The following is a 15770-nucleotide window of genomic DNA, read 5'->3' as shown; positions in this document are numbered from 1 at the left end:
TACTGATGCGGAGATATATAAAAGATACAGACAGTAAACATTAAAACAAATTTAAAGGTTAACTGCATACAGCAGATATGCAGTGTATATGTATATATACATATATAATAATAAATTGTCAAACTGTTAAGACATGAAATTTGTAAAAAGATTTTAGTGTAAACTAATATACATCTACAAAATATTAAAGGCTGGATCCATTGTGGCTAAATAGTAGTGCTCTTTCTTCATATGGGACACAATAACATTCTAGGAAAGGATTACATTAATAAAACTTTTAAGAAACTGTTCTTATAAGAACAAGACAAATTTATTTTTAGGAATTTTTGGAACGCATGAGAAGACAACCTGTATAAACAAGTGGCTTAACGAACTTGGCAGTTGAAAGGAATGTATAAGTAGCATCTCGGGAAATGTGAAATCCTGTATATGAAATAAAAAGAAAAAAAGCTATGCTTAGGGAAATATAAAAACTTTCAGCCTTTAAAGTATATTACATAACTAAAGACTTAAAATTTTTTTTCTATGTTTATTTATTTTTGATAGAACACAAGGCAGGGGAGGAGAAGGGAGAGAGGGAGACAAAGAGTCTGAAGCAGGCTCCAGGCTCTGAGCTGTCAGCACAGAGCTCGACATGGGGCCCGAACCCACAGACCATGAGATCATGACCTAAGCTGAAGTCAGTCGCCCAACTGACTGAGCCACCCAGGCGCCCCTAAAAAGACTTAAAATAAATATTCATACTGGGAAGATGATAATTTTAGAGATAATTTAAAAGAACTATAAAAGGACATGAAGATAGGATATTGAGGATTTAATGTTTGAACTCTTTCCTAGTTCTTTAAGGTTAGAGAATATCCTCTAGGTTTGTTTTTTGTTAAATTTTTTTAATGCGAACGCGTACACATCTGGGAGGGGCAGAGAGAGGGAGACGCAGAATCTGAAGCAGGCTCCAGGCTCCAAGCTGTCAGCACAGAGCCGGACCCCGGGCTCAAACTCATAAACTGTGAGATCATGACCTGAGCCAAAGTTGGACACTTAACCGATTGAGCCACCCAGGTGCCCCTATCCTCTAGGTTTAAATAGGGATGTATATTAAGAGTTGACGTGGAATATGGAAATTGAATTTGGTTAATGTTTTGAAGGAAATAAATTGAACTCCTCTCTTCACCTCCCCTCACTGTGCCTAGAACCTGTCACTAATGTTTACTGTCACCCTAATCTCCCAACCCTAGGGTTATATTCTATTCTTTTCTCCCCTGGAATGTTATATACAACCAGTTATTACAACCTTCCTCTGTTAGGTCTCCTGGACTGACAGCTTTCAATTTCCATGGCCTTTACTACATTAACTTAAATAAATCAATACTTTAGCTTCCTAGCTGGTTTTTCTACCTCCAGATAAGATGGATAATGAGGACTGCATCACATATAAGCACAGGAATTAGGAAAAAACATATTTTGAAAGGTTCATTTGGTGGCTATATGTTAGATGAGCTAGGGAGAGCCCAAGCCCGCCAGTGAACATTTAGGGCCCACTGTCTAATTTCACATTCTCTTCTCAGAATTTGCACTCTCCTCTATATCGCCCCTTTTGCTCCAGGCAAGCCAGCTTGCTTCCTATCATTATACATGTGGTTTGTCCTTAGTTGTGTGTATTTGATAGGATAGCTCCTTTTTTAAGTTTTTGAAGCTTTATTAAACATTTCAAATAACTGTGAAACAAACACACCAGAAATAAAGCTCCAGAATAGCAGTCCAGATGTTCCTCAAGTGTATACTCATGGTCCCATTTCCTAGATGGACTGCCTCCCTTCGCACTCAGGCAAGAGAAAGATGGGTGGTTTGGACTGGAAAGACAACAATGTTGGTCCCTATGGGCAGGGCCAGGAGAAAGTGTCATTTGCCAATACTTGTTACTTAAGCGCAGAAAAAGCAAAAAGCCAGTGACGGTCACAAGGTCTTCCTGTGTGTTCTTCATAATGTACAGTCTATATGCTCAGGACTGAAGAAGCTCCTGGCACGAGGAGCTATTGAACCTAAGATGTGTTCTTATTTCTCTCCCTCTAGACGTGGCTTATAAATACTTCACCTCGGAGAGCTTTCCAAACTATTATTCTACTCTTTATCACTTAATACCTAGCAATTCAGTTTATAATCTGTTATTGTGTACATGTCATCAATTGCTTTATGAGGATTTTATGTCCTATGTGGGATTGTGAGCTTTTAGAAACAAAGATCATGCTTCCTTTTTTGTTCGTATTCCATAAAGTAATATGTTGCTGTATTCTTAAATAAGGTTCAGTGTATCCAGAATATGCAGTGGAATTAAAGTGCAGAGCAGAAGTCCTAATGGTAGTATCCTTGTGGGTAAGCCATGTAGTTTGCAATCCTAGGCCAGCTCCAGGCAAATAAGGGACTCTGAGAGACTAAACATTGAAACTTTCTAAGGGTGCCTTTTTTTTTTTTTTGGCCCCAGCTCCCACCCCCAATCAACCTTCCCACTCTGGGTTGTCCATATGCATCTTGATTGGGACATTAGCTATAAAATATTTTGTTTTATTTTTCATATCTACTAGGATGCAAAAAGAAATTACTCTGATAGCTAATCTTTGGGGACTGAAATTGTAATGGAGCTCTTCTGTACTTACCTCTTAGCAGTTCTCTGTAGGTTTTCTTCTGGGACCAGTAGTTCTTTGACAATATGTGTCCTGAGTATTCATGAAATATTTTTCTTTTCCTCAGACAACACTACAAACTGATGAAGTTAAAAATGTGCCTTGCGGAACAAGGTAAGCTTTTCTCCTTGCTTACTAACCTCTCTTTAATTCAGATGGAGTTTCTGTCCACAAACTGTGATTACTTAAACTAATCTTTCATATAGACATGATAGTAACCCAGGAGGATTTCTTTTCTGGGATTATTTGAGTAAAGCTGTGTCTCCGAGCTTTCCATCTTAGAAGCCATTTGGTACTGGAAAAAGTAGTTTCGGAACCGGCAGACCTAACTTCATACATCAGCACTGCCCTGTGTGCTTTATTGACTTTTTTTTTTTAATAGACTTTATTTTTTAGAGCACTTATAGTTTGATAGCTAAGCAAAAGGACAGAGAGTTCCCATATACTCCTTGTTCCCATACATGCCTTTATGGATTTAGTTAGGCTTAGTTTTCTTGTTTGTTAAAAGTTGGGTAATAAGACCTATCTTGCAGAGTTATTGTGAGGATTAGGATTAGTGTATATAAAGTGCCTAACCAGCACTTGACTCAGAGTACGTACTCAATAACAAATAGTTCAAATGAAATCATCTCACTTTCTTGTCATCTGTACTACTAAATGCTATCTAATTAGAGTTTCTGGTTCATGAGGTCTGGAATGAGGCTCAAGAATTTGCATTTCTAGCAGAAGTTTCCAGGTGATACTGCTGCTGCTGCTGGTCTGGGGACCTTACTTTGAAAGTCTCTGCCCTAAAGAGTTTTAGGGACAGAACAGCAAGCAAAGCCTAAATTAATTTCTAGAGTATAATCAGAACATTGAATTGTGTAACAAAAAAAAAAGAGTGTAAAATTCAAGGTATTTTTTTAAATGCCCTATTTCAAATGACTGTCAGTATTACAAGCCTGTAAAAGAGAATTGGCCATCTATGGACGGACAGAAATGCTTATAAAAAGGGAGAATTTCCCTCTGTTTTAAGTTTATATATTTGATATCAGGTTCTTCCTAGATCTCTCTGTAACTCTCTTTTATGGATTTCCTTTAGAGAGGACTCAAAATTGGCAGCTGATGAGATTTGGGGTAAATTTTATCTTCATGCTTCCCTTATTTTCTCAGATTTTTTTCTGTGAGCAGGTATTACCTTTTATATCAGAAAGAAAATGTCCTTGTAAGTTGTTAGGAAGACTTAGTTGTTTAGTTTCAAAATCTCTAACTTCATGAATCTTAAATTGAGATTCACATGTACCTCAGGGTCTGTGCTAATAGGCCAGGAAGTACAGGAAGCCATTACTTAACAAGACCTATCTTTCTGGAGTGTCAATTTTACTTGAGGGTTTGAGGAGAAAGTCTTTTTTCATATTAGAATAAATACAGTTTAAAAAGATTAAAACTCCTCATGAATTATTAAGATAAGGCAGGAGACCAAAAAAAAAAAAAAAAAGTCAGCCCGTGGCTGGTCTTAATACACCTTGGGGAACCATTTTACTTGGTCCCTTGATGGAAAAGTTTGAGAAGTGTACTGCGTTAGCTGTTGGCTTCAGTTAATAAGGGCAAAGTTCCTAAGTAGCCCTACGTTATACATTTAGTCTTCATGTGAGCTGATTTGATTGCTTCAGTTACAGAGGTGAGACTTGGTTATGAGAGGAGCCAGATTAAATGTGTACAGGGACGTTTGAGTGGTGATTGAGTAGTGGTTATTTTAATTAATGAGTAGTGTATGACTTTAGATTTTCCTTCTAAATTTCTACCATGTGGGATATGTTTGACAATGTGGGAATCTGGGATTATGATAAAATTTAGCTCACACTTTTTCCATTTCTTTGTTTTTAGTGGTGGGGTCATGATCTATATTGACCGAATAGAAGTGGTTAATATGTTGGCCCCTTGTGCAGGTATGGTACCCATATATTCTGTTGTTTTTACAGTTACAATTAGAGTATTTATATCTGAAGAGATTCCTTAAGGAATAAAAGGGTAGTTTTAAAGTTTTATGACCTCATTCATTTCTGATATATATAAAAAAATGAGAATCTTTTCTATTTCTGGGAAATGGTGGCAGAAACAGGTCACAAGTCCTAAACAGAGTTGACTTTCTGTAACTTTATGTGTTACTCTTCTCTCATCTGAGTTTTCGAAGAGCAAGATGGTCATTGATTATTTCTAGAGTTTCTAGAAAGTAGCATTTTATCCAGTCAGGATGAGAGAGAATTTTCTTGCATGCTAAAAATCTGTAACAGATCAGAACACATTGATTTATAACCATAGAAAACTTCTAGTTGAGATTTGCTATAACTTGTAAAGTGATCTGAAAGTTCTCAGTATGGGGAAAACACTTGGTAAAAGATGAAAAGCCACAGAGATGGAGTGGTTACTATTCAAATCAAAAACTTAGAAGTTATGGAGAAAGATTTGCTTTTTTTTTTTTTTTTATGTTTGATTTTTTTCCCCCAACTTTTTTTTTTTATTGTGGTAAGATACATATAACTTAAAATTTACAGTCTCAAGTATTTTTCAGTGTACGGTTCAGTGGTATTAAATACATTCACAGGGGCACCTGGCAGGCTCAGTTCATAGAGCATGTGACTCTTGATCTAAGGGTTATAAGTTCAAGCCCCACAGTGGGTGTAGAGATTACTTAAAAGTAAAATCTTAAAAAAAAAAATTCACATTGTTGTGCAACCATTAACGCCATCTACCTCTTTTCATCTTGCAAAAATGAAACTACCCATTAAACATTAACTCCCATTTCCCTCTCTCCCCAGCCCCTGGCACCTACTGTTCTGTTTTCTGTCTCTATGATTTTGCCTACTCTTAAGTACCTTATAATAAGTGGAACCATAGTATTTGTCTTTTTTGTGACTGGCTTATTCACTTAGTATAATGTCCTCAAGGTTCGTCAATGTTGTAACATGTGTCACAATTTCCTTTTTTTCTAAGGCTGAATAATACTTTGTGTATATACCACATTTTGTTTGTCCACTTATCCATTGATGGAAACTTGGAGTGCTTCCACATTGTAGCTATTGTGAATAATACTTCTATGAACACAGGTGTATGTGGGTCTGTTTGAGACTCTGCTTTCATTTGAAAGATCTGCCATTTTATCTTGATCCTTTTTATTAAAATTTGCATGTATGTTGATACGTACAGGATACTGTGTTTGACAAAAACAGCTTAAAAAGGTGAAGTTAGAGCCTTTTCCTTCAGGGTTTTTTTATTGTACTTCAGAAGACATGATACCAGCACATATATATACATAGGTGTGTGTATGTATTTATGTATGTTGGAATATAAGGTCATGCTAAATTTCATGGCACTGGTACAGGCACAAATAGCAAAAGAATTTCAGAGTAGAGAGCAAGCTGTATTACTGTCAAGTGGATTTGGATTATATATTTCAGTGATTATTTTCCTTGTCTTTTTTTTCCATCTACTTTCCCTGGTTACAAATCAGTGGAATGGATTATGATTGGAAAAATAGACGAAGGGAATTTATTGCTGGTTCTCTAACCAGAGATAAGGAAACTGTTGGATCAACAGTTCATTTGGTAATGACCAAGCAAATGAGTTAGTCAGCAAGTATTTATTGAATGCCTATCAGTTGTGATCTGGAATCCAGTTATACCTGATATCCTCCATGGGAAAGCCAGTAGAACTAGTCTTTGGGTCTGAAGGAAGAAAGCAATGTTTTAATAGGTAGAGCATGGGTCTGGTGTGATCTAGTATGTGCCCTTAGGCACATTTTTGAAATTCTGTTTCCTATTATGCAAAATTTGGAGGGTTTTTTTGTGGAAATTAAGTGGTAATGTACATAAATTCCCTGATATAAAGCCTGGCCCAGTGAACGTTTGCTTCTTCTCCTTTGAGCCTGGTATCTTTTTACAGCCTTTAAAAACTACCTTTTCGTTGGGGAGAAGATGGGGTACATGGGGAATGGGTACTAAGGAAGGCACTTGAGCACTGTGTGTTATATGTAAGTGATGAATCACTAAATTCTACTCCTGGACCTTATCTTACACTATATGTTATCTAACTAGAATTTAAATAAAAATCTGAGGAAAAACAAAAAATCACCTTTCCAAAATGGTCATTTGCAGCTGCTTCCTTCTTTTATTTCCACTGTTCTTCAATTGATTCAGGCCCTCTTTACCTCTTAGCTAAACTTTTGCTTTGCAGTAGTTGCCTTATACTTGCCCTGCCCCACAGTTCATCTTCACACTGCTGCCACAGTACAAATGTGATTGTGTCATGCCCTTGTTTGAAAATTTTGACAGTTCCTTATTACCTCCAAGATAATGTAGACTCTTCTTAGTATGGAATTCAAAATTTGCCCATTAGAATTGCAAATGTAGTAATATCTGGAAAATTCAGCACAAGAAATGCTCAATGTTTGTGAATTGTGTTTCATGTTTTCACTATTCTGTTGTCACTTTTTCTCATGTATATTATAACTTTTACCTTGGCTGAATTAGAAGGTACATGGGTAAAAATGGATTGTACCTTTCCTTCAGTGTTTGATATCGTGAGGAACTACACTGCAGATTATGACAAGACCTTAATCTTCAATAAAATCCACCATGAACTGAACCAGTTTTGCAGTGCCCATACACTTCAAGAAGTTTACATTGAATTGTTTGGTGAGTGTCTTATTTGTTTTAAATATGTGAATGATGAGTTGGAAATCTTAGTCAACTCTGTGGACACTATAACAATATTAGTAAACATTATGTTATTTCAGCATTTCTTCTGAATTTATAATAGAGCATTTGTCTTTAAAATATTCTTTATCTGAAGTTTAAAATTTCTTATCATTAAATTAAGCAAATAGTTACTCAAAAGATATTTTAAGAATGAGAACCATTTTCTGAAATGCACTATGTATAACTTGATAGAGATTAGAAAAAGATCATTATTTATAGACTATATTCTGTTTTTTTACTATGATAATTTAGTGAAAATTAGCTTTGTTGTTATTTTAATAGATAATTTGAGGAAATTTAGTAGAAGTCTGTTTCTTGGTGTTTCCCAAGACCCACCACCATGTTTGATGAATTGCTAGGAAGACTGACAGGACTCAATATATGTTCTACTCTCACCTAAGATGTATTATAGCAAAAAATATACAAAGTAAAATCCAGAGGAAGCCAGGCACAAGCTTCCAAGAGTCTTCTCCCAGTGGAGTCATGCAAGGATACACTTTGGTATTAAACGGTGACAACACATATGAAATGTTGTCTGCTAGGGAAGCTCATTAGATACTTAATTCCCAGAATTGTTATTGGAAGCTAACATATAGGCATCCTCTGCCTAGTACATAACAAAATTCCAGACTCCCAGAAGGAAGGCACATGTTCAGCATAAACCACATTGGTTGTATAAACAGTTTAGGCACAGTGAGTCATTCTTACCAGTTCCTGGAATAGTGGAAATCCTTTCCAAATTCAAGTTCCCAGGTGACAGCCAAAGGCCAACTTACAGACAAGCCTTTCTAAGGATCACAGCTTCAGGACTGCTATGTTAACTCTTTCTGCACAAGTTACTTTTCATTTGTGATAGTGAAAGCTGTGACCCGTGATTGGGCTGTTGCTGTTGGTTGCTCACTTCTCCCTCCTGGAATTCTTAGTGAATTTCTTACAGGCAGGCATAGGGATGGTTAATCATTTTAGAGATCTACCAATTGATCCCTCATTGATGATTCACAACTACTAGGTATATGAGACAACTGTCCTGATTTGTCACATCACTGGTCATTTTAATAATGGTGAGAGTACTATTGAGGTAGAAAATTTATAAGTTAAAAAGCCAAGTGAAGTGATAGCTTTATTGTCCATTCTTGTATACTTCAAAGACCTTCCTGTGAACTCTCCCCCCTCCCTTTTTATTAAAAAAAAATTTTTTTTAGACATTTATTTATTGTTGAGACACGGGGCGAGACAGAGCATGAGCAGGGGAGGGACAGAGAGAGAGCAAGAGACACAGAATCTGAAGCAGGCTCCAGGCTCTGAGCTGCCAGCACAAAGCCTGACACGGGGTTCAAACCCACAAACTGCAAGGTCATGACCTGAGCCGAAGTCAGAGACTTAACCTGCTGAGCCACCCAGGCACCCTTTTTAAATCCAAAATAATGGGCAGAGGTCCATGGAAATGAAATTTAGTTATTTGGAGATTCGGGTTAAGGATTGAGGATAGGAATTTGGTTTTTATGATAATCAGGACACATATTAAGTAACGACACTGAATTAAGATATTAGAGACTTAGAGTCTCCATTTATTGGATAAACAACCTGTTTATCATTTTTCTTCTGATAAACAACCTGTTTATCATCTTTCTTCCTTAATTTCTTTGTTTGACAGTTCTTCACATTTTCTCCTATACAAAAGGAAAATTAAATATAAGTTTTAAATATATGTAATAATTTATACATTTACAATATGTAGGTAGTTTTGTTTTCATATATATGTGCAGTGGTTTAAGCTTTACAAAAGAACAGTACCATGGAAACTTTAGGTCTAATAGTGATTGGATTTTTTTCAGTGTTAATACAATGAAAAAAATTTTTTTGAGTATCATGAGAATTGTTGTTCTTGGCCTCAAAAACAGATCAAATAGATGAAAATCTGAAGCAAGCTCTGCAGAAAGATTTGAACATCATGGCTCCAGGCCTCACCATACAGGTAAGCCCTTTTCTTAGGGAAAATCTCTAGGAATTTTGAGGGCTTTGAATTTAATTGTTCTTTCATTGGACATTGTTTATTCAGCAGTTATTGAATTGAAGTGCTAAGGTATTTTATAGAATAGCTTTCTCACTTTGACTTTAGGTCTCTGCAAAGTAAAATAGTCTTGTAGCTTACCCTGGGTGTCATTTTCTTCTGAACTCTTAGAAGGAACAGATAAGCTGAGAGACTCTTACAAGGAAATGAAATTCGTGCACTGCTTGTATGTGAGGCATTATTAAGATACAATAATGGTGATAAATCAGTGTAAGAGTAAGGCTTTAGTCTCAGTAAGATTTTGAACAACGATTTCAAATATAAAATTTGAATAATAATTCTATCAAAATAGATGTCATGTATGATTAATTGATATATTGATTGGATGATTATTGCTGTAAGAGTTTAGAGTTATAGAATATTTCAAGAGAGTCTGCCTGGAAACGACTATGATTGAGTTGGGATTTTAGATGGGAATGGAAGAATTATCAGGATTTATATGGGGGGGGAGGAATAAGGAAGGTATTTCAAGTGGGTAGCATGGCCTGAATGAAAGTAAGATAGCAGGTGAATTTGGTGGCCGTGGTGGTGGCGGCTGTGGTATTAGGAGATAGAATGGTGAGAGATTATATGCCTGCTTTTGTGGGTCAGTATATTTTCAGATTGGGTTGAAATCCGTAAGTAGATTCTAAAATCAATTTTAGTGGATCATGACCAGCATTGTAAATAAAATGAAATTGAAGAGGAAAAGAAATCAGAGCACATGACATGTACTAAGTTTGTCATTCTGTGCAATTTTTTTTTATTTAAGTGTGTAGGTGTTTATATTGGGTGTCACTGTAAAATACATGTCTTACTGTGGTCATGGTCAATAACATTAAAAGGTGTTGCTGTAGATCTGGATTACCTGAGAAGTGGTAATATGGCTTCTCTAGTGTCCTTTCTTAGAGTTTCTAGGAGATCTGCTATTGTGGTGACGAATGTTACTGAAGCTAAAGAGAAAACTTTTCTTGGTGTCACATGTCCGAAGTGTCACACCATTGAGAATGTACCTTCACTGTGAGTGATCATATGTGAGCTCAGAAACAAGACTGGAAAGGTGGTGAGGGTTTTCCCTTTTCCCATTCACACTGTGCCATTATCTCTGACTGGTGCCTGAGGGGGTGTTGCCAAAGTTAAGAGGTCATTTGAAAAGTCCACAGCTAACTTCATAAAATCCTCTTCGTTGTCCATTCAGTTGTGGCTGGAGTTGCTTTTCAATTTTAAAGGTAAAAAATATGAAAAGAAAATAAAGATAAAAAATATGAATGTGACAGATTCTTAGATTCTGCTCAGGTTGTTACTTGGGAGATGCAGCTCATTCTTCTTAACAGCTGCCTAGAATACTTTGCCTTATATTACATAATTAGTTCTCTGTTGCCAATTTTTTGCTATTAGTAAACAATAGGGTAGTGAACATTCTTGACACATCTCCTTGTTATGTACAAATTATCTTTCAAAAACCTGTATAAATCTTTATTTTTACTAACAATATATGTGCATACTTGTTTCTACGTAAACCTCACAAGCATTTGAAGCAATTAGATATGCTAATTTTTGCTGTATGGAGTGATGTTCTATCTCTCTTTGATTTGCATTTCTTTAGTTATTAATGAAGTTGAGCATCTTTTGATTTTTTTTCTTTGGCTGTTGTGTCAATTGCCTATTCATATCCTTTGCCCACTTTTCTGTTGTATTGTTTTAATTTTCTTACTGATTTGTCATATTTTGTATATTCTGAATATTTTTATACAAACGTGTTCTGTGTGTTGTAAAGAAATTAGATATTGGGAAAAAGATGAATAGTAAAATGAAATTTACCCATAGTCATACCATTGCAGAGATAACAGTTGTATTTTTTTAGATTCTTCTTAATCTAGAGGAGCGTATATTTGTTTATAGGTATAAATAATGTTAAAGTGGAATCATACCATAGCTGCTTTTTTCACTAACAGTATATATAAGCATCTTTTCAAGTCAAAAATATAGATTCACTACATCATCACCTTTAATGGCTTTATTTAATTAGTCTGTGGTTCCAATTTTTACTGTCACACACGTTGCAATGACAGGGTTCTACAATCCTTCCCTTACAATAGATTCTTTTTTTTTCTAGTTTATTTATTTATTTGTTTTTAATTTAAATTCAAGTTGGTTGACATACAGTGTAGTTTTGGCTTCAGGAGTAGAACCCAGTGATTCATCTTTTACATATGAGACCCAGGGCTCATCCCCAAAAAGTATGCTCCTTAAACAGATTATTAAGTGTAGGATTGATGAGTCAAACTATATGCCCTGTTTGGAGGCCTTTTGATACATATTGCCAAATGGCCTTTCAGAAAATTTTAGTATCTTACATCTGTCATCATTAGTGTTGGTGAGCTGTAGTTTCCTACACATTAGATTGTGAGTGTACCCAAAAACAGATGCATGCCCACTCTCCATCCTTTCAGAGAAATTATTCTGGTATTTTCTATTAATTATTGAGGTTGAATGCCCTAGGATATTTCTTGGCCATTTGTATTTCATTTGTGAATTATGTTATTACAACTCTTAAATGCATGGGAAACATTTCTCCTAGTTTGTTTTTTTTTTTTTTTTTTTTTTTTTTTTTTTTACCATTTAATTTCCACCTCCCTCCCCCCTGGCAATTCTGAAGCTTTAAACTTATGTAGTAATTTTAGTATTTTTTCCTTTATGGTTTTTTACAGTGCTGGCGTGCTTTAAGCCACTTTCCCCACTTTATAATATAGAAATTTAAATAAAATTGGAAATTACCACATTTTTCTCTGCTTTTACAGTTGTGTTTTTAGATTTAAATCTTTGGGCACCTGGGTGGCTCAGTTGGTTAAGCGTCTGACTTTGGCTTAGGTCATGATCTCAAGGTTCATGAGTTCGAGCCCCGTGTCATCAGGCTATCTGCTGTTAGCACAGAGCCTGCTTTGGATCCTCTGTCTCCCTCTCACTGTAGCCCTCCCCCGCGCGCATTCTCTCTCTCCCTCTCTCAAAAATAAAGGGGCGCTTGGGTGGCTCCATCAGTTTAGTGTCCGACTTCAGCTCAGGTCATGATATCACGGTTCTTTGAGCCCCACATCAGGCTCTGTGCTGACAGCTCAGAGCCTGGAGCCTACTTCAGATTCTGTCTGTCTCTCTCTGCCCCTCCCCCATTCACACTCTGTCTTTCAAAAATAAATAAATTTAAAAAAATAGATTTAAATCTTTAATTCATTTGGAGTCCATTGTGATGTCAGTTGTGAGGTAGGGTTCCAATTCTCTGTCCCCCAATTTGGTAGCAACAAGAATTACTGAATAATTTATGCCTCCATCTCCCTTGTTTGAAATACCATTTGTATTGCCTGCTAAATCCTATTATGTAGTACTGTTTTTTTGGACTTTATTCCATTGATCTTTCCGTTTCCTATTCCTTCATTAGTTTTCAGCCCTAAACATTTTCCCATCAAATCTGTTTCTGCCTTATTTTTTCCATCTTGTTAGTAATGACCCCTCTTTCTCTTCAGACAAATCTAGACATGTGGGAGGCATCTTTGACAATGCTCTCATCCTTGGCATCTAATCAGACCCCATATCGTGCTGATTTTACCACCAAAATCCATAAAACTGTTCACTCCTCCATCTTCATTGCCACCTCATTAAGCCAAGTCACTATCTCTCACCATCTCACCTCCTCTCAAGTTGCCGCACTTTCACTTTTACGTCATTTTCTGCATCGCAGTGAGAAAGATCTTTCAAATTTAGTTATATTTATTTGTTTTTATAAAACCAGTCACTGAATGAAAAAAATGTCGCTTTGTAATACGTTTTTAAACTGGTTGATCAAGATCTTCATTGTTTTGGTTGCTTAATTTTGTCATAAAAGTTTCTTACGAGGGGCACCTGGGTGGCTCAGTCGGTTGAGCGACCCAACTGACATTGGCTCAGGTCATGATCTCACAGTTTGTGAGTTCGAGCCCCGAATCGGGCTCTGTGCTGACAGCTCAGAGCCTGGAGCCTGCTTCTGACTTCTGTGTCTCCCTCTCTCTCTACCCCTCCCCCACTCATGCTCTGTCTCTCTCTCTCTCTCTCTCTCTCTCTCAGAAATAAATAAACATTAAAAAAAAATTTTTTTAAAGTTTCTTACAAGAGCTGGAATGCTTTTTCAGATCTTCCAGGCTATTTGTCAGCCTTCCTTCCTTAACACATTACTGTCTGTTATAATTCAACATTTTATTCACTTTTAAAATCTCGTGAGATATATTATCTTTTCAAAAATAGTGGCCTTTGATATTTCTGCCAGCTTATTCTTCCAGATGAGCTTTCATTATTGATATTTTCAAGCTATATCAGGTATCTAAATTGACATATAAGTTTAAAATTAGGAACACAGTTTATGGTTTTACTTAGGCATATCATCACTTTTGTTTCTTTTAGAATTTCTGACCTAGGTGAGAAACCCATATCCCAAATTAAATCAATACTCATGAATTCACTGAATTTTAATGCTATTAAATATGTTGTCTCTTTTTGCGTAAGCATTGAGGAATCCAAATGATTCTTGGTGAATTTATTGTGTATCTACTAGTTTGTTGACTTCACTGTCTCTAATAAAGTTTTTTGGTTAATTTCCTTGAATTTGTTTGTTGTGTATGTATTATAAACATTTAACACGAAATCTACCCTCTTAAATTTTAAGTGCACAATACATTATTGACAGTATGTGCGATGTTCTACAACAGATCTTTAGACCTATATATCTTACTTGACTGAAACTTTATGAATTTCCTTAGATTTTTATTTATATAATTATGCCAAAATAAAAATCTTAATTTCCCCTCCACAACCTAGTGTTTCCCAGTCTCCAAGTCATCCTATTTTAATTCTTCACATGACACTCATAGCTATCTGAAACTTTTTTATTCATTTATTTGCTTTTTGTTGTTATCTATTGTGTTTTCTCCCCTTAAAAATTTCAATTTCATGAGAGCAGTCTCACCTTGTTCATTGCTGTATTCATAGTGCCTAGAACAAACAGTACTTGGCACAGATGAGGCACCCAGTTAATACTTACAAGCATTCTCTGTAATAATCAGTATTTAATTTTTCCCTTGTCTGTATTTATACTTTTTTCTTCTTGAACAACTGCTGTGGCAAATTTGAGTGGTGAAAATATGTGTCTTTGATATTTTTTAAATATTTTTTTTTCTTATGTAAGAGAGTGACTATATTATATGCTGGCTTTCCATTTAAAATATATGCTTAAGGGCACCTTGGTGGCTCAGTCAGGTAAGCGTCTGACTTCAGCTCAGGTCATGATCTCACAGTTTGGGAGTTCGAGCCCTGCATCGGGCTCTCTACTGTCAGCACAGAGCCTCTTTTGGATCCTCTGTCCCCCTCTCTCTCTGCTCCTTCCCTGCTTCGCTCATGCTCTCTCTCTCTCTCAAAAATAAACATTTAAAAAATAAATAAAATAAAATACATGCTTATACCCCAGTGGTCACTTTCAGATATATTCATTTCATTAGCTTTTTTCTTTCCCCTCTCCACTTACTGTGTGTGTGTGTGTGTGTGTGTGTGTGTGTGTGTGTGTGTGTGTTTTGGGCATTGTTTTGGGATATGTTGTCATTTTATTTTTTAAGTCTGTTATGATAACTTACGTTACCTGTTACAGTAGGTGCTTACTTTACACATACTTGAAAATTATGAGATTCCCAAGATTGGCAAGCATGTAGTATGTTCTTCAGCCTCCCTCATACAGCAAAATAGAAATCTTCAGAAGACAGTCCTATTTTATGCTTTTTAAAAAACAAACCTGAGGCGCTCGGGTGGTTCAGTTGGTTGAGCGTCTAACTTCAGCTCAGGTCATGATCTCATGGTTTGTGAGTTCGAGCCCCACATTGGGTTCTCTGCACAGAGCCCACTTTGGATCCTCTGTCTCCCTCTCCCTCTCTCTCTCTCTCTCTCTCTGCCCCTCCCCTGCTCACACTCTTTCAAAAATAAATAGACATTTAAAAAAAAGACTAAAAATATATGGCCAGTTTCTTAATTAAATGCAAAATGATAGTGCTTCCTCCTGGATCATATTAAAACATACTGGAAGTCATTTGTGTTCTGGTAGTCACATCTTGAAATCTGGCATCTCTCACAAATGCTTGTTAGGAATTTTGGTCTTCTGGGTATCTCTGTGCGTTGTTCCTCAGGGCCTCATATGCCCCACCTTCAGCACGTAGTGAGTTTCCTCACTAGAGTCCCCAGCTTCTTACTCCGTTTCACTAATTCTTGTATTTAGTTATGATAGCTCTCAAATTCTTC

General features: G+C 36.3%; 1 protein-coding gene across 7 annotated transcripts in view; it reads left to right on the top strand.

Annotated features, from left to right (window-relative positions):
- Positions 1–15770, top strand: part of ERLIN1 (ER lipid raft associated 1) — a 65838-nt gene that overhangs the window by 3879 nt on the left and 46189 nt on the right. For all 7 annotated transcript variants that reach the window (XR_002082592.2, XR_002082595.2, XR_002082594.2 and 4 more), the window contains exons 4-7: positions 2746–2792; positions 4545–4606; positions 7226–7351; positions 9316–9389. Coding sequence is in view for 3 of the 7 variants with exons in the window: in XM_019459123.2 (XP_019314668.1) it covers positions 2746–2792; positions 4545–4606; positions 7226–7351; positions 9316–9389 (309 nt within the window). In the remaining 4 variants the exon portion in view is untranslated. The remainder of the gene's footprint in view (positions 1–2745; positions 2793–4544; positions 4607–7225; positions 7352–9315; positions 9390–15770) is intronic.

This window comes from Panthera pardus, unplaced genomic scaffold (assembly GCF_024362965.1).
Source record: "Panthera pardus isolate Hobbes unplaced genomic scaffold, ASM2436296v1 HiC_scaffold_22, whole genome shotgun sequence".
Taxonomy (NCBI): Eukaryota; Metazoa; Chordata; class Mammalia; order Carnivora; family Felidae; genus Panthera; species Panthera pardus.
This window is presented reverse-complemented; position numbering and strand designations above follow the sequence as displayed.